At 41.1% G+C, this 18,406-nt stretch overlaps 1 protein-coding gene across 2 annotated transcripts in view; it reads left to right on the forward strand.

Moving 5' to 3' along the window:
- Nucleotides 1-18,406, forward strand: part of pex14 (peroxisomal biogenesis factor 14) — a 48,089-nt gene that overhangs the window by 18,760 nt on the left and 10,923 nt on the right. For both annotated transcript variants that reach the window (XM_070969190.1, XM_070969191.1), the window contains exons 3-7: nt 1,587-1,671; nt 9,223-9,348; nt 12,085-12,170; nt 14,246-14,348; nt 18,267-18,364. In XM_070969190.1, coding sequence (XP_070825291.1) covers nt 1,587-1,671; nt 9,223-9,348; nt 12,085-12,170; nt 14,246-14,348; nt 18,267-18,364 — 498 coding nt within the window. The remainder of the gene's footprint in view (nt 1-1,586; nt 1,672-9,222; nt 9,349-12,084; nt 12,171-14,245; nt 14,349-18,266; nt 18,365-18,406) is intronic.

Below are 18,406 nucleotides of genomic sequence, written 5' to 3' on the forward strand. Positions count from 1 at the left end.
CCCGTATGTACATCAAGGTCACAGTAGTGTCACAGTGAAATGATAGATTAGTGTCTAAATCACGGCAGCATCTCTTTGGATAAATCTGCTACATTTTGATAAAATTCACTGTTGAAGTTTCATTAGTACACTTATCTTAATGTCTGTGCATGCTGCAGAGGTTTTCATGTCCTCAGCCCATGCGGTGAACCTGCTTACCTGTGGAATGTTCCAAACAGGTTTTTTTTATACATTCCACAACTTTCCCAGTCTTTTGTTGCTCCTGTTCCACCTTGTTGAAACGTGTTGCTGCCATCAAATTCAGAATAAGCATATATTTACAAAAATCAATGAAGTCGGTGAGGTAAACCATTAAATATATTGTCTTTGTACTGTTTTCAATTGAATATATGTCAAAAAGGATGAGCAAATGATCACATTCTGTTTTATTTGTCTTTTACACAACATCCTAACTTTTTTGGAATTGGGGTTGGGATTAAAATTAGAGTTAAGTGACTCTTGAGCTGATTTATAGTTTTTTCATCAGTTCCATAAAGATGCCCATGTTGTTATCTTCCACTGTACTGTGTGCTTGTCACAGAGATCCAGGCCTTTGTGCAGCTTCCTGCCACACCTACCCCTTGGACAAGTTTAAACTGCAATTCTTTTGGATTGAAACGGGTTCATAGTATATGCAATGCATTACCCAAAACGAATTACCACTGGCAGGGCGCTCAATCACTTTGTATCTTTCAACACTAAGAGAAAAGAAGAGTAATCAAAACCTTTCAACCTATTAGAGGGATGACTTTTACAATTGAATCACGGGGACCACAGGTGCGATAATAAGTCATCTAAACCTCCCCTCCAGTGTGTTTCCCCTTTCTCTGTGTTCTTACATATTTATCTATTTTAGGAGGCGCCACTTCATGGCGCCCACTTCAAATTTATGTTTTAATGCCATTTGAGGAAGATTTTTTTTCTCCCTCCAATTCTTGGAAATGCATACTGGGGTGGAAAATTAAGGTGCATCTCGAAGGAAAACATAATAGAATCGATGAACGCCGTGCACTTAAAACTACTGATGTTCTGATGCTATTTAACGTTCTAGTGCATTAACGTTTCAAGTCATTACAACATTCAGGCTGGGTGATTTGATCATGGCAGGTTTTTAACTGGAAGAATTACAGAAGTTTTCAGCCTAGGATTCTCAAGTTATTAGATACAAATGATCACCTCTGCATTAAGTATAGATTTTCTTCCTCTGCGCACTTAAGAATGGAAGTTTGTCTTTAAGAGGGTAATAGCAAATTAAGCTCCATACTCCATTTGTCCAGCACTCTTGATGGGCTAATTTTATAACTGCTGATTTGGTCATTCCCCACATTTAGCTGGAAAGTGGTCAGGTGGTCTTTCTCCTCACTACTGGGTGTGGGGTCTTAGAAGCAACTATCAAATGGAATCCACTTATGGTTTTTTTTTTGGTCTCGATTCATAACGAACCTTTTTCTTAAAGAAGGTCTAGACTGTTGTTTCCTGCAGACTTTGTCTTCTTTCTCTCACATTATCCCATTGTGAGGAATTAAATTACGTTTGTCTCTTCCCAGATTACCACTGCTGTAAAATTTCTACAGAACCCAAAGGTGCGTCAGAGTCCCTTGGCCACCAGAAAAGCCTTCTTGAAGAAAAAAGGTGAGAGATATTTGATTTGTGTTTGATTTATGTTGCAATGCAGGAAGCCTTGAAAAATATAAATATGTATGTCAGAAAATCTTATTAACATTATAATCCATATGTGTTGTTTTTTTTTTTTGCAATGTAGTTGACCAGAGATGCCATGCTGCCTTTTTTTTGTAGTAAGATTGGTCTATAAGGGTCAAAGGTTATGGCTGTAGCTCTTTGCCCTGGGGGGTCTAACAGGGGTCGATTTTGCTTCAGAGTGCATGATTCAGGCCCTGTGAATAAATGACACACCAGTTGGGATGCTCCTTTGGGTTCAGGAAAATTAATATTGACAAACTCCCTCTGCATTTTCAATGGAATTATCAATATTGCCTTCCAGCATTTTAACCCTTTTACTTAATTTAACTGTTATCGTAAATTTGAGGCATGGGCATTTGACACTGGGAGGTTTTCTAAGCAGGGATGGTGTAAATGTTTGCTGGCTCTTCACTTTCTTTGCAATTCATTCAGATTATTTCTGACACATGGTAGAATATTATTTGTGCAATAAAACTTGCAAAAAGCTTTATTACTCTGAACTCATTTAAGTCGGTTCAATATAATGCAGCAGTGGAAATATGCAGCGTTACGCCATGTATTTCTTAGAGCCAGCCTATAGCTGAGCAATGGCAATATGTACAGAGAAACAGTATGTGGCTTTACCTCAGATAAACTCTTTGTGGTGCGCTTTTTTTTTTTTTCCCCAGTTCTTTGCAAAGCAGTTCTTTGCTTCGGGGACGGGACCTCTGCAGTGCTGGGGGACTTTGCCTGCAGCATTAGAGTAGCCAAACAGTGAAAAGTGAGCCTAAAAGCTCCATGACAAGGGAAGGTAACCTGAAACCAAATCCATGGTTGCCGGCTGCTACTACACACATCTCATGTGGCTCTAATGACTCTTGATATCTTTTGAAATTTCTTTGTCTTTGTGTGCCATTATTGACAACTAAGGCATGTTCATAATCTACTGTTGGTTCTCTCAAATGTAATAAGGCCTCATCGATACCAACATGATGTCATACTACACCACATTTTCTTCTTACTTTATTCTTTGTTGTAAACTCCAAGGAGCTTCACTATCCAAAATGGTTTGCTCTTACTGCACTTTAAGTCCATGAAATATGTATGACGCTTTAATGCAGATTTATTTTGGAAAGTCGGTTCCACAGTAGATCTAAACAAGACCCCTCGATTTGCATAAGGACATTGATCTCAGGCAGAGAGAGGATAAAGATGAGAGAAAATAGAGCAATGAAACACTAAGCACAAAGTATGTTTGAGTAGCACTCTGAAGTAGGATAACTCTTGACTTGTGTAGTCATACAACAGTGGACCTGGAAATCCTTTACATTCAAACTTGAGCCTCCCTGTGTTGTTTCAGGAAAATGCTTTACTGTTAATATAAACCCCATACATTGTCTTTGCTCTGTCAATTCCACCTCAACACACTAATTTCTCAGAGCAGTATTTATAAATAAACATTTATTTATGTCACAGGAAGTTGTGTCAGGAAAAGGCTATGTGAAACACAACCTTCAATGTTTATACAGTAATTAACTAATTGTGAGTGTCATTTAGCAAACACATTATCGAAGTTAAATGTGGGAGTATGAATTGAACTTCTTGAAATGATAAATCATGAGCCACAGTCATATCGTTAACAGTAAATAACAGTATGTAACAGTAAGTAACAGTATTTCTTATTTTTTTTTCATGAGTCGAGTGAAATAGGTTTGCCCTGCCCTTATTTGTGGTGTTGCAACGTATCACATTATGAGTATCTGCCGATACTGAGTCCTGATCCGATACTTCTATAAAACATTATGAAACAAACTAAGAGCAAAGAATAAGATCCAGGATGTCCCTTATTTTTATTTATTTATTTTTTTTTACCAATGGCTCTTATATTAACATGTAACACTTATGCACAATTGTGCATGCATGCAGTGCAGTGTATTGTAAACTTCTATGAGGTAGCTTGAATTACAGTCTCAAGTCAGAACAGAACACAGAAATAAAATAAAATTTTCTTCACATTAGGAGTAGTGCAACATTAAGTAAGGGATAATGCCCGACGAGGTGTCCATTATCAGAAATGAATGGACGACGCAGAGGCGTGAACAGAACAGAGCAGAATGGACTTCGCTTTCATTTCTGATAATGGACACCTCGAAGGGCATTATCCCGCTTATGCCATGGTCACTTACGAAAGAAATAAATATTAAATCAATTATTAATATGTTAATGTTGTTTTTTTCCGTTAAAATCGTAAGTTTTTCAGAAGCGGCCGAGTGGACTATTTAATATCTCTGCCGCAGCTGTTATATTGGGCCTAATCAGTGGAGGGAAGTGAGATGATCGCTTAACGTTATGTTACGATACAAAGTATAATTTCAGAGGGCAAGTGCACGTCTTACCGCTTGTGTGTGTCCTCTGCTGTCTTGCCGTTGTGATAAATAAACTGTGAAACAACGTATGTTAACGTTCCCACCTCTCGAGATCCCGATTTTGCATATCTCACAGTTTGCAACTGCATTGTTCTCGTTGTTCACTTTGAAATATTTCCACACAGCCGACATAGTAGCAGCATATCACGCGCCTCAGCTTCAAAACAAATTGCTGCGTGCTGCCGTGTTCCGCGCATGCGCTGTTCAGTGGCGTCTGTCACAGACACAGACCCGGCCTGTAAACGTTGGTAGTTAATAAATGCTATTTTATTCTCATTTATTTTTAATCACTAGCCCATATATTGTAAATGTGATTAAAATAACAATAAATATACATATGTATATATATTATTTATCCGATACCTGATCGGGACATAACTTCCAATCCGAGTCTGCAGTCACGTGATCGGCCCCGATTTCCGATCACGTGATCGGATCGAGACAACCCTAATTACAAGATACATGTCAGTGCTGGTGGTTGATGTTCTCAAAAAGTATACGTCACATAAAAGCTTTCATGTTGACTAGAGTGCCATTTTGAAATGATTACTTCCTACTACTTCCTACTTACTATCCTCAGTCGTAATTATTGCCGATTGGTTGCTTCCTTTTCTGTCTCACTTGAGCCACAGAAGACTTCAGCATTGACAAAGCAGCTGGCCAATACTCACAGTTTCCCTGTTTCTAAACCCAGCATGTATTGTCCTCTCAACCTTTTGACCTAGAAACTCAATCATCCTCCTCCTCTCACAGTCACCACAGCAAATGTGTCAGTCTTAATTTCTAATACAGTTTAATGTCATATTTATGTAAATACTTCTGGATTTTACTCTATATTAACAGCCAGAAATGTCAAAGCACACATAAAATGAAACAATACCATCTCCCGGTAGAGTGGAATTTAAATTGGATTCCTCTTGCTGCCAGTACTTACGCTGGACAGCTGATGAAGGGGAAAATAGGGCCCACTTTGATTGCATGTTGCAGAATCTTTACACAATAATCTCACTCGTGCATATTATTTCCCAGCACATTTGTGCCCTAATCTGCACTGAAGGATGCCTCTCCTGTTACATCTCTTTTTTTCCAAAGAGATCCTAATAGTGTGGTTTATTTCAATATTCATTGAAAAATATAATTTTCTGTTTTCCTTCAACTGTCAATTTCAGGGTATGAATTGGCAATTATGCAGTCCAATATTTCTAGCTGCCCTTCTCGAGTCCTTGTTGAATAAACTGGCTGAAATATTGAAACTTTGTCACTTCGATGTAATATAAATCAGGATTTAAACCCAGAGATGTTTTTGTTTTGTTTCTTTTGCAGGGGAGTGGGCAAATGAATTGCATTTAAAGCCATCTTGAAGCAATTTTGCTTGACTTGTTCGTTGCCAAGATCAAGTAAATTTTATTGTGTTTGACTGAAATATAATGTGCTACAGTCTCATCTAGTGAATTGTGCCATCTACGTCCTCTACAATTAACAGATGTAACAACTAAAGAGCGTTGGGCCCCATTTTGGCACCACCATTTAGCCCAGACAATTAGCAGTTACACACATAATTACCAAAAAAATCCAATTCTCAGGACAGAGTCAACAACATTTTCCAGCTCTCAACATGTCACTTTGACCGTGGCTCCTAAACTGACATCAGTCAGCCGCTCCCAGATTACCAGACTGAGTGCAGTTTGTCTGGGAAAGTAAAGAGAGCACACATACATTGTTGCATTACAGGTAAATTCAGCAGGGGAAACAGGCGCAGTACATTCTCTGTCAGTGAGACATAAATGATGCCTTGACTTATTTCTTTTTTATACCGTCCCAGTTGTTATTGAGTTGAATAAATAATGCTAATAGATTTCACCCTGAGTAGAGGGCCAGTGATCGAGGGTCACAGGGAACACAGGTAGGCTGTTGGTCTATTACCATACCTGCTATGAAGGTAAGGGTAAGGTTCATCATCCCAGATATTAATAGGATGCTGTTTGTAAGTGGGGTTATGTGGCTCACCTCTCGGACAAAAATGACAATGACCAAGGCCTGCATAGAAGGTAAAGGGATTGATGTGGTTATAAATTACTCCACGGCGCCACCTAGCCCAGGCCTTGCCTACTTTGTCATCAGTACAAGGCGATAAAGCAGGGAAATGAGAGCAGAGTCCCCTTTTTTAATACATAAATGAATACTCTATGAGAGTGGTCATTATTTAGGGCATGCTATTTTCAAGCAGTTGTACCGAACCAAATGGCATGTAGAATCTCCCACGCCAGCACAGCATGAGAAACGGGTTGAAGTTGTACTCGACTTCTTAATAACCCATTGACCTCCATCTATTTATGACCTCTGCCATGTCTTTTTTTATTTTTTTCTAAATACGATATTCAAAATGTAAGTAATTTTCACTCAAGGGCAACTTCATAATTCAGGCCTTGGAGGACAGCGGGAAAGGCTTTCACCTTTTACCATCCAAAATATTTTAGTAAGCAATTTTTATAATTGGCTGTCCGGCCTAGGTGCTGACCCATAAAGTCCAGAAGTGCCAGAATTGGAGAAATGGATTTAATGTAAGAGCCTTGCTGCCTCTTTGCCCTTAAAAAATACCCAGAGAATATGAGCCACTGAAAATAGAGCTGTAAATAACCTGACGAGCAATGGGTTTTCCTTTAAATAAATACCGATCAGGTTTATGTTGAAAGACAATAGAAAACGTAGCCCAGATATGCAGTTTACAGTATTTATAGCTGTAATATCGAGGTGCCAGCACCGTAATTTCATGCCCCAATGAGAATGGCAAGGTCAAAGCAAATGCTTTGGCTGAGCATCTGCTAATACGGTGACTCATAAACAGGCACTGCGTGTATCAGGTGCACCAAATAATACAGTATAATGAAATACAGAATAGCTTTCCATTATTGTTCTTTTTTATGGTGTCGTCATTAGATGTAATTTATGTCTTAAAAAATTCATCTCCCCACAGGTCGATCTGAAATGGGGGTCCATGGGTCATTCCACAGGTTTTGGAACCCATAATAAATTTCACAATCCCCTTTTTGTCTTTTCCTTTTATATGTAAAACTCACTTTCACCTTGTTCCCTTTTCTTTTGGATCTAAGGGCTCTTTCATTTGCTGTTGTCTTCACGTCTACAACAAACAGATCAGAGCATGCAACACAACTTAGCAAGATGTAATTTGACTAGAAAACAGCTTTAGGAATCTCCATGTGTTTTATTTTGAATAAAAAAAAAAACACCTTTGTTTTTTGTCGCATAAACAGCATCAAAGGTATGAACAGCCATTAAGATGTACATACATTAAGCTTGATGGTCGCCTAAATGTGTATTATTTAAAAAAGACTTGACATTTCAAGGTGAAAGGAAAAACCTGAAGCATGTTGTTATTTCTTCTCATTTGGTGAAACTGAGATCCGAGCATGTCTCACTCAATAGTCTGCCACCATGCAGTCTGCTGTGGTCAGATGAATCAGGAGTCCAGGGACACATTATTGCTTATTTGACAGTGCAGTCTGACTGCACAAACTCAGCACATGGCGCTCACCACTTCCTGGCACTCAGGACCTGCTGTAGACTACAGGCCGGCCAATATTTGCCTTCAATTATTCAACAATTTTCATGGCCATTTGAAGTCCCCGAAGCATTTAAATAGGTGACGGGAGGGACCTCCTCTTGGTGTAAGCTGTGTGGTAGATTATCAAAGGATGTCTTTATGCTTTTGGGCTGCTGACACAGGCACAGGTTAAAGCAGGATTTTTGTTCAACCTGCTATTCAGGTATCTGTCTCACAATTATGCCACTAAAACAGACATTAAAACGGGAGGAATCATTAATTAAATGATTTGTTTATCATGTTAGCCGCCTTAAGAAATGAACATTTCTACTTTTCTTGTTTACACAGTTTCTATTATTAATACTCCATGTGGATGCTGCTGTATGCTTCCTCTTGTGAAAACCACTCTGGAGGTCAGGACCAGAGCTATTAGGATCTGGCTCTGTGCAGTTGCTATCAATGAAAATGTGCAGGCATTTGAAAGACAGCAACTGAACCCTTTCCAATTGCTCAGTTTCTCTCACAGGATGGAGGAAACCTATTCTGAGCTTGTGTAAATTCTCCAAATCCTGTGGGAACAGTTCAAGCAAAAATCGCCCTCACAAAGGGGATTTTCTGTCAGTAAGCAAGGGAAATGGCTAAAGGAAGTGATAGTAAAATGTTACCCTGTCAGGCTACTATAAGCAATACTCAGCATCATCATCTGGACTTTTTTTCACCGTAAGCTAGAGCATGCTCAGCAGCATCTAAGAACTAGCATACATTCCTTTGTCTTCCTAATTGTTTATCTATAAATTGGTTAATGTTGTTTTTTTAACGTAGTTCACCAAAAGTTGTAATTATTTTCCTTTGTTCAGACCAAGATGCTCATTACGAGATGAGACCCACAGCAATGGCAGCATATGGCGCCTGAAATAAAATCCTTTCTTGCCACAAAAGGAGATGTTCATATTAGATTTTTTTTCCTCCCATCTGATTCTCCATCAGGGAGCCCTTTGCAATTTAATCATCACTAAAATCATTAAAAAGATCTGAAGATTAAATTATATTGGCATTTGCAAAATTATGTAATACATTTACATTACAATGAAGAAATTAAAATAATGCATTTTCACTGTCTGGGGTGTATGAAATCTCCACATGGGAAATATAACTGGAGAAGTGGACAGACTCTTATTTTCTTTGCCTTTGGTGGCAGTTAATAGGCTCGCAGAGTTTCAGATTTCATTGTGTGAACCTTTTCACACCATCTTCCTGTGATGGATGTCCATGAAACAGAAACTCTCAGTGGCATATCTGAATTATGAAATGAAAATGCATTTTTGAGAAGAGGGCAGGTAAAATTGAATGAAGATTTGACATACTTTCCCTAAATTGTAGTCAAAAGATTTATGTGGAGCTGGGGAAGTATTTAAGCATACATTATGACAGCTAAGGAGCCGTTTGGTGTTTCCCATTAACACGCAGTCACTAAACCCCCTCCAAATGTCTTAAATGTGTGTGTCTTGATTCCAGGGCTGACAGACGAGGAGGTAGAAATAGCCATTCAGCGCTCTGGCAGCACAGAAGAGGTCCTGCCTCTGAGCCCTGTGGGGCCCCCACATCCACTCCATGCAACTCAGCTGGTTCCTGCACCGCACAGTGAGCGCACACATCCTTTTCTCCCCTTTGATACCTGGTGCATATACATGATATTAATATTTATGTGCACCATCTAGAGTCTAATTCAAAACTTAGAGGTCTTCCCTCTTGTTTTTATTCATTTAAACTCATTAAACAGGATTGTCCATAGCTCACCAAATACCAGGATCTTTACAGTATTACGCACATGTGTGCCATACAGCATTTTCCTTGATTGTGAATGGAGACACAGGGAAGATGACATTGCACAGCACAAGCTCATGAAGTCTCTTGCTGTTCTGTTTCAAGGGGTTCCACCCTGGCGAGACCCCACACTACGACCTGTATCTTTATTACCTCAGGAGGTTATGAGTGCTGTCCACTGATTTACCAATGCAGAATGAAGTCCGCGTAATGCTTAACCCATATGACAATGATTCCAGATGTATTCCACCCTCATTTATTACCACACTGTCCTTGACTCCCCTGGCATCTCATGTTTTGTAATGAAAGTGATGTTGATGGGATGGCCATGTAGTTAGGGAGACTCGCGGCTCTCTGTCCATAGTGGGGGGTTTTATATCAAAACGGCTATAAGGGAGCTGCATAATGAGGTGAGAGCGGGGAGTCTTGTATGGGGGGTCATGCTGAAAAGAGGGGGCTACCTCCCTTTGATGTCCTTGTTATGGGGACGGTGCACGGGGACCCGCATCCATCTCTGTCCAAGTAATGGATACTCTGATCTCTATTTCCACGCGGTAGAAGGACAGGAAGGCCTCCACTGAACCCAATAAATTTGAGAGGAGATTGGAAAAACGGGGGATGGAGACCACAGTTCCACAGCTTAAGTGACCAAATAAAAAAAGGAAGATGGCAGAGTGGAAGTGGTAGAGGAAAAGGGAGAGACAGAGGAAGAATGAAAGGTCCTAAAGGGGGAGAAAAGAGCAAGTGAAGACCCCTGGTGATGCAGTGAGGCTCGTTCAGGGTCAACCACCTATCCCAAGGACTCCCAGGCCTTTCAGCAGCATGGTGTTCTGGGATAGGTGACAGCCTATCGCAGCTATAATGTTGATGAAGACCCAAATTTATGTGGTTACCATATGGATGCTGGAGAATGATTCAAAATTTTTGATACAAAAGGTTACAGGTTCATCCCTGAATGCTGCGGCAGCAATGAAACTTGCCCTTGAGTGAGGAGAATAAAATAGCATTCACCTTGAAAATATACCATATAGTCCAGTATGACAGTGGGTCTCTCATTTTATTTGCATGTCAAATCACACAAGCGGTAAGGCACAAGATCAATTTGGTTTACTTACTTGAAGCCAGAAAACATGTACCACATAACCCATTAGGTGAAATCAGACCTATAATAGAATATCAATGATGTACGTTAGTGGCCTAGCCTCTAATCATTTCCTATTCATTTAAGCCCCATCAGAGTAAATAAAAGAAAAACTCATACAATATATTTTCTCCAGACCTGTTTGTTGTTTAGTGACATTTTCAGTTGAATGCCTCTCTTATGTGGGGAATTTCCACTTTGACAGACAGTTGGCCTACCCAGATGACAGCTTGCACAATGACACACTTTCACATGATCTGTCACTCAGCACGACAGTCAACTTTAAAACACACAAGCACACACACACACACACACACACACACACACGTAACCTCTTCAGTTGTTTAAAGGTTTATAGACACTCTATTAGGGCCCACCCCAAAATAAATGAAAGACGATGGCGTGCTTTCTCGAAGAGCCGGATAGAGAGTGTTGTTTGCTCTGTAGACCCGCCCTTTACAGGTTTTTTTATAGACCTTTTTCGTAAACAACTGGATAAATGAGTGCAATGATTGTAACATCACGAAGAGAGAAGTTGTTTTGGGCTTTGCTCATTAAGTGTAGAAATAAATTTCTAAAGCAATGTGTACATTGTTTTTTATCTTAAAGAACCCCTCCGATGGGTTTTTATTTACCACAAATTTTGAATGGGTACATGTGACCTTAAGTCTTTCGATTCCATTGATTAAAACTAACAAATCAATTCATCACGTCAACAAATTCTCAGAAATGCGACATGGGCAGACGAAAGTTAGTTGAAAACGTCATGGCTGTGTGTTCAGAGTCAGATATTCTGTTGGAAAATATGACAATGCAACATCCGTCAATCACCCATCATCAAGCTTTGCAAAAAGGAAGTGCGTTGCTTGGACGTGAGTGTGACGTGCATCAGACTCACCTACCCGCTGTGTTTGAGCTGCAGGTGGAGGCTGTCTAGCAGAGGATCTGTTGGATGAAAAATGTATTGTGTTATATCAAATGCCAAAAATGCAAGTTTCTGCTAAATTCTTCCAGTAGAGCCTCCTAAGTGTTACACACTGGTCCTTTAGATCAGAAAATACAGAAAAAATTCTATGATAAAAATTAATATGGATTTCATAGACTTTTTTATGGGGATCTGCATCTAAACTGTGCAACCACGCAACAGTTATGTAATACTGAAAAAAGGAAACAATGGTTGCCTGGAACGGTACATAGAAAAAAATCTAACGTGCATTCAAAAATGCTCAGCAAAAATGTTATTTAATTTATTGGTGATTTAAGACACTGTTCTGTAAGTTTCATGTCACAGTGTGTATACAGATTAATGTACTTAATATGCCAGTGCTGGGAGAGCATTTCAACCATATTAAAGTGAGTCAGTATTCAAATCACTATTTTACTGTGTTCAACTGATTTATCCTCCTCTCCAGGTCCAACAGGCTACAGATGGAGAGACTATGGCGCCCTCACCATCATTATGGTGGGCATCGCTTTTGGCTTTCATCAGCTTTACAAGGTAAGTTACGCCCTGTTTCTTCTGCTCTTCTGACTCTGTTTCCTCACCGACTTTGTTTTCACAGTCACAGTGTACATATTATACTTTGCATCCTGAGATCTGTGCGTGTTGCCTCTCCCTGATATTACATTTAAATTGGTGGGCTTAGCAAGTACATCAGTTTGTGATGAATTATGGTGCTAGAATAGAAGGCGCCTCTGCAGTATGTAACATCACTCTGGTCTTGTTATTAAACCTACCCTGCTTTACGTCAAAGCGTGATCTCATTTGAACCCCTTCTTTTTAACCTCCCCTTTCCTCCTCCTCTCAGATGTAAATTTTTTTCCTTTAAAAAATATAGTTGCTAACACAGCACACAACCATTTTTTTGACGTCCCACCTTCTAAAAATAATCACCCTAGTTTTATCGGGCTTAGCAGCCCTTGAACATGAGCTCATGAGGCCCCTTGTCCCCGGTGACATTAATCCCATAGTGGTTGTTAGTAGTTGTCTGAGTGGCATGTGGAAGCCATTACTCTCGTTTTAGAGGAGGACAGGAGCTCTAGCAGTAGCTCTTGGCTTAGATGACAGGCCGTTCTTTTCTGTGTGTGTACAGGAGAGAAAGGAGCGTGCATATCATGTACATGCATATGCCTACCTGACCCTGTGTGCCTTTCATAATGCTGCACATGCACATTCAGAGTCTCCAGTCCCTTATTCCTCTGGCCCTGCAGTCTTTCACTGATGAAAATACGCACTGTACCAGTCCACTGTTTTCTACATACAGCAGGGTTTGCCAGCCACTGGTCGTCTGGGAGGTGGGATTCCCTGGCGGGACAGCACAGGTTGCTGTCATGTCACTGGAGCGTAGCGCCAGTCGCACCATATGTCCAGGCTTCTGCCCATACTTTATTTATGTTATGGTGCACCTTGTAAACACCACACTCCCAGCAACCCACTTATTAATTACCACGTGTTGACACTCATTTAATCTTTTTCTCTAAAAAGTGTTTATTACTTGCGCTGGTGTGGCTGCTTGCCACCTGAGCTGGAGAGAAAACCTGGCTCAGGCAGCAGAGAGCTGCAAACTGGCTGTGAGTGATTAAGTGATCTTTATTCAGCCTTAAAACCAAAACAAAAAAAACAACCATTGTGATTTTGAATGCAGTTCAGTGGGGCCCTCCAAGGGTCACATGGACATTGATTTTATTTGTTGAGCTCGGCTTGACACAAACATGTAAAGGATCCAGTGAGACACTCACCAGCTGCTCATCTGGTTAACACTCACACTGGATAACAAACATCCTCATTTGGCTGTCAGACATACATATCATTTTGGTAGAGTTCTGTTTATTCAGTGGCAGAGACGATAAACAACATGACATTGTTTTTGGTTTTGGAAGACTATTTTCAGTGTTCACCACCATGTTTTTCCCTGTAGGCCTGTCTTTTGCTTTCACTGTCTCTTCCTAGGTTTCATTCATTTTTATTGCTAGAAATGTGTTTTAGGGCTGCTCCTAACAGTTACTTTCATCATAGATTCGTCTGATTGTTGCATCTTTAAATTGCTTTATTTTTTGACCAAGTGTGAATAATGTAAAATCAAGAAAAGCAGCAATTGAGGAACCAGCAAATACGTGACATTTATGCTTGACAGACAACTTAAAGTTCAGGTTTTTTGGAGTGGAGTTGTATGTGGTATTAAGAATGAATCCTCACTGAGTCTTTAAACTAGCCCAGTAGTCACATAATAACTAAAAATTGATAAGAACCTCATACAACCCCACTTCGAATAATCCAAACTATCCCTTTAAATGACTAATTGATTATCAAACTTGTTGATTAATTTTCTAATCTACTAATGGTTTCAACTCTAGATGTATGCACATACCTCCATCAGTTGCAGGGACACGCTGCAGAAATACATACACCTAATCAGGCCATTTAGACAATGAAGCGCTTGTCCAGTAAAACAATGCATTTGACCCTACACTACCAAGTCTGTGTGGCCCTGTCTTTTCCCTGTCCTGTTCTTCATCTTTCTGCCCCTTCCCACCAGAGAGAAGTGTAATATTATACCATGTTTTTAATTGCAGAAATACATCCTTCCCCTCATTATGGGCAGCCGAGAGGACAAGAAGCATCTGCAGAGGATGGAGAGCAACATTGCGGCAATGAGTGGCACGCTGACACAGACAGGTGAAGATTAATATCTTCATCACTTTCTCCCTCCTTAACATTTTCCCTCATTTATCTGTCGCCAAAATCGGGGGGCCCCGCACGTTTTTAACAAATGACGCTGCTGTCATTTCGCTTTAATTTGAAATTGCTTGTTTACTGTCAGGCTCGGGCTCAATTAATTACGTTTCGCTGAAAAGCTCTTAACCTCGGAATATTAATGAGGAGTTGGGAAATGACAACTTTTCCTCCCCCCGCCCGTCCTCTCTCACTCCCCCCTTCCATTCGTCTCCCCCTGCACCAACCTCACCCCCATCCAAACCTCCGCCGCCATCATCATCATCCACCCTCTTCCCCGTAGGTGGCGAGAAAGTTCATTTTAATTTTCTGTGCGTGTGTGTGTGCAGGATGTGCGTGCGGCATGGCACTGTGTGGCGTCTGGGCTCAGCACTGGCCCTAGTGTGATTAAGTGCACGGTGACAGGTGCGGCTCCCATGTTGGACAGGTGAGGAATCTCAACCTGGCTGTCAAGCATGGAGAGAGAGAGAGAAGCAAGGAGAGAGATGCTTTCCTAAGCTCTTTGTCAGTATAATTAAAAATCCAGGGAGGCGTAAATGAGAGAGGCACTCTGAGAAAGTTTGGTCTCGTTAGCAGTAGTGTTGAACTGGAGTGTGTTTTCACCTGAAAGGTACCAATCCTTATTAGAGATCGGTGGCCTGGCAGAAATACAGGCATAGTGGAAACTACAGTTTTTAAAGAATAATAATAACTGCAGTTCTTTTCAAGATGCTCAAGACAGGCTGAACAAAAGAACCAAGAGAAAGGAGGTAACAGGACATTAACCGCAATTCTAAAAAGGTTTTGAGTAACGCTTTCAGTGGCATGTTACATAATTTAGGTCAGTGCTTAACTTGTTAATTTGAAATGTGAATTCAAATCAAAACGTTTCTTTTAATCAAATGAATTCCCTTTAAATGTAATAAAGAGGTCGCATTCAGGCGTGCATGAGCTGTGTGCACCTGTCTGTATGACGTAGCAAAACAAGATAAAGAGTCTGACTCCAGAGTTGTTTATTCCTAAACAGTGTTCCTAAAGCCAGTGCCTCTTTCCCATTTTCCAAATCCATGTGTGCATCTTTAGGTTCAGTAGAAAAACTGTACGAGTTTCCATCACACCTGTGGTTAGCCGGCTGCGAGCTGTAAACAGACAAAGATGGGCCAAAACAAATGTTTCCTTCACAGGCTGTTCTCTTAACTAGAATCATGAATACAACCGTGCTGGTTTAAACACAAGCATCCTTTGTTTGATCGTCCCTTCATCTCCAAATTAAAACAAATTTAGTGTTTGAGTTTACAGCGCCTGTCACGGACCAACATCGTGTGGATGAAAATATGGCTGTTATCATTTTATCCAGTCACACCCATGCTATTGTTTTCTGGCTGGCTAAGGTAGGTGGAGGCCAGCAACTGTGTGAGATCGCGTGCAAGGTGTGCCACCCGGAATCTGATTAACAAATACATGCTCTTTTATGGTCATTTTCTCCCAACTATGCAAACACATTTCCTCTGGCTATTTCACTGCCCATTCTTGCTCTACTTATCACTTTTTGGAGATTTGCCAACTTCCAAACCCTGTTTTGTTTGTTGGTGAAGACACGATTTCCCAGTAAGTCCTGCCATGTTTTGCAGTGAGTAGGTGAGACTACAGTGGGGAAAAAAAAAGAAAAAGAAAAAACATGGGTCTTTTCTTCAGCCAGTGTGGGGAACTAATTTGCTATGACTGCAGTGGCCAAGCTGCTATTGTAGTTAATGACTGTTGTAGTTAACAGTTGGGGAGAGGGGTTGCAATTACACTGAGAGTTTTCTCCCCCTGCTTTCCCTTTGTCTTCCTCTCCCTCTCGCTCCCTCTCTCCTCGCTGCACTGAGTAATAGCGACCGACTGCCTCCCTGCTGCCAATTGCTTGAACCCCCTTTTGTTAAAGTTCATGTATTTCTCTAGTGCCGGGCGCAATGAGGTGATGTATCCTTTTGAATGGGGACCACATTAGTCTCTCTCGCCAGCCCCAGCTCGAAAGTAGGGGCCCTGACTCCCATTATGATTTGCCTACAACTTCACACAGACAATTAATGAATGGATCTTGGAACTACTTCAGCGCACCCAGGCTGTAATGGAATTGTGAGGCTGTTTGGGCACTCTTTGTCAGTGGGAGCCATATTGGTGACCAGCTGGCCATTAAAGACAGAGACAGGCCTGGACATATGTAGTGTACATTATATCGAGGTATTTACTGAATAATTTACTGAATACACAATGTGCACCCTCCTCACAGCAGCTGCAAGGCTCACACATCATCTTGTCTCCGATTCTCTCTCTCTCTCTCTCTCTCTCTCACACACACACACACACACACACACACACACACACACACACACACACACACACACACACACACACACCACAGCTACAGCCTCCATCTGATTCATGCCTGGCCAAATTCTTTGACTTCATTATTCTTGGCTTCATATCTGTGATAACTGAGGATAAGAATTTATGCATTTTTGTCAAGTCTCTGAACAGTACAAAGGAGTCAACTTTTGTGGAGAGACATGAAAAGAATTGGACCGTTTGGCTGAAGTGGCTGAAAAAGCGGTGCCAGTGGTAATTCAGGAGGCACAGCGCTACAGGCTGGCAGACTGTCCCACACATCTGGATAAGCTGTTTTGTGGCGAGGTGGAATCAGAGACTAATAGGGCAGCTCTTGGTTTAGCGTGCGCACCCTGTCATACTAACACCTTTTTTTAAGCAGGGATGGCTGCGGTATTTTAGTTTTATTGCCATCTTCAGAAAGGCTGGTCACACTCTGCATCACAAATGGAGTAGCAAACTCAAACCGTTAGCACAATGGTCTGCAGCCTCAGCCGACGATCCTGCTCAAACTCGTGTCCCGGAGGATTCTGGAAGCATGAAAAGATCAAACGTTTCAGCACCCCACCCATATTGATACAACTCCACCCATTTAAACACAGGTGTCACTGCAAGATATTAGCCTCTTTGAAAGATCAAATATTTTGTCTGAGTTGGTTTTTCAAAAGAAACACAGCCTACAAGCCGGGCTCTGTCTTTTGTCCCAGCCTGGGTTAATGTGAAAGGAGGGTTCTTTACATCCCGTCCAGCCGGCTGCAGCTCAGGCTTTTAACCATTGGCCTGACAACCTCAGCAGTGGACCGCCACAATATCTGTTGATGTTAATCCTATTAGGCTTGATTTAACACTTTACACGCCCATGATTTATATGAATGTTTATTGGTTTTCTGTAATATAATCAGCTCGGGGAAACTTAATGCATTGTTTGGTAATACACGTGTGACTGGAAGCAGGGGGCAACAAACTGTGCCCGGTGTTATTTGAAATCATACACCCTCGTCCAACACCAACACTTGAACTAATTCAATCTTCAAAGTCAATGGAAAAAGAACAATATTTATTAGGATTAGGGGGGACATTTTGTCTGGCAGCCTCCTCCCAAATGAGAGCCTTGTTTTTTCCTTTGTTGATCGTTTGAGGATTTAAGATGCATTAGAAGGCAGTGTCTGGGTGGATAATGGAAGGTTAGAGACTGTTATTTGATTTAAGTTCAGGCACTAGAGATTAATATCTCCATCCTATGTGCCCCCTCCCCCCTCGCACCCTCTACCCCCAGCGTATCGGACCAAAAAGCTGCGACTAAAGTTACCGGGTATTAGCTTTGATTACAATTCTTGGAGGACAGCTTTGATCGGTGACACAAGTTGAGTCTCATCAGTTCTGTCATCGCCTCGGGAAATAAAATGTTCACTTTTGTGGCACCAAAACAACCTTATCACACAATCTTACTTCCTCTTTTTTGCTCTGTTTGAAGTGTGCTGAGTGTACTGTCTGCTATTCTGCTTGTTTCCACAGTCAGCCAGCTGCAGCAGACCTTGGTCTCTGTCCAAGAGCTCCTGATCCAGCAGCAGCAGAGGATCCAGGAGCTCTCTCAGGAACTGGCAGCAGCAGAGGTAGCTCCCGCCTCATCAGCACCCTTCACCTACCACCACAAA

The sequence above is a fragment of the Chaetodon trifascialis genome, chromosome 8 (assembly GCF_039877785.1).
Source record: "Chaetodon trifascialis isolate fChaTrf1 chromosome 8, fChaTrf1.hap1, whole genome shotgun sequence".
Classification (NCBI taxonomy): domain Eukaryota; kingdom Metazoa; phylum Chordata; class Actinopteri; order Chaetodontiformes; family Chaetodontidae; genus Chaetodon; species Chaetodon trifascialis.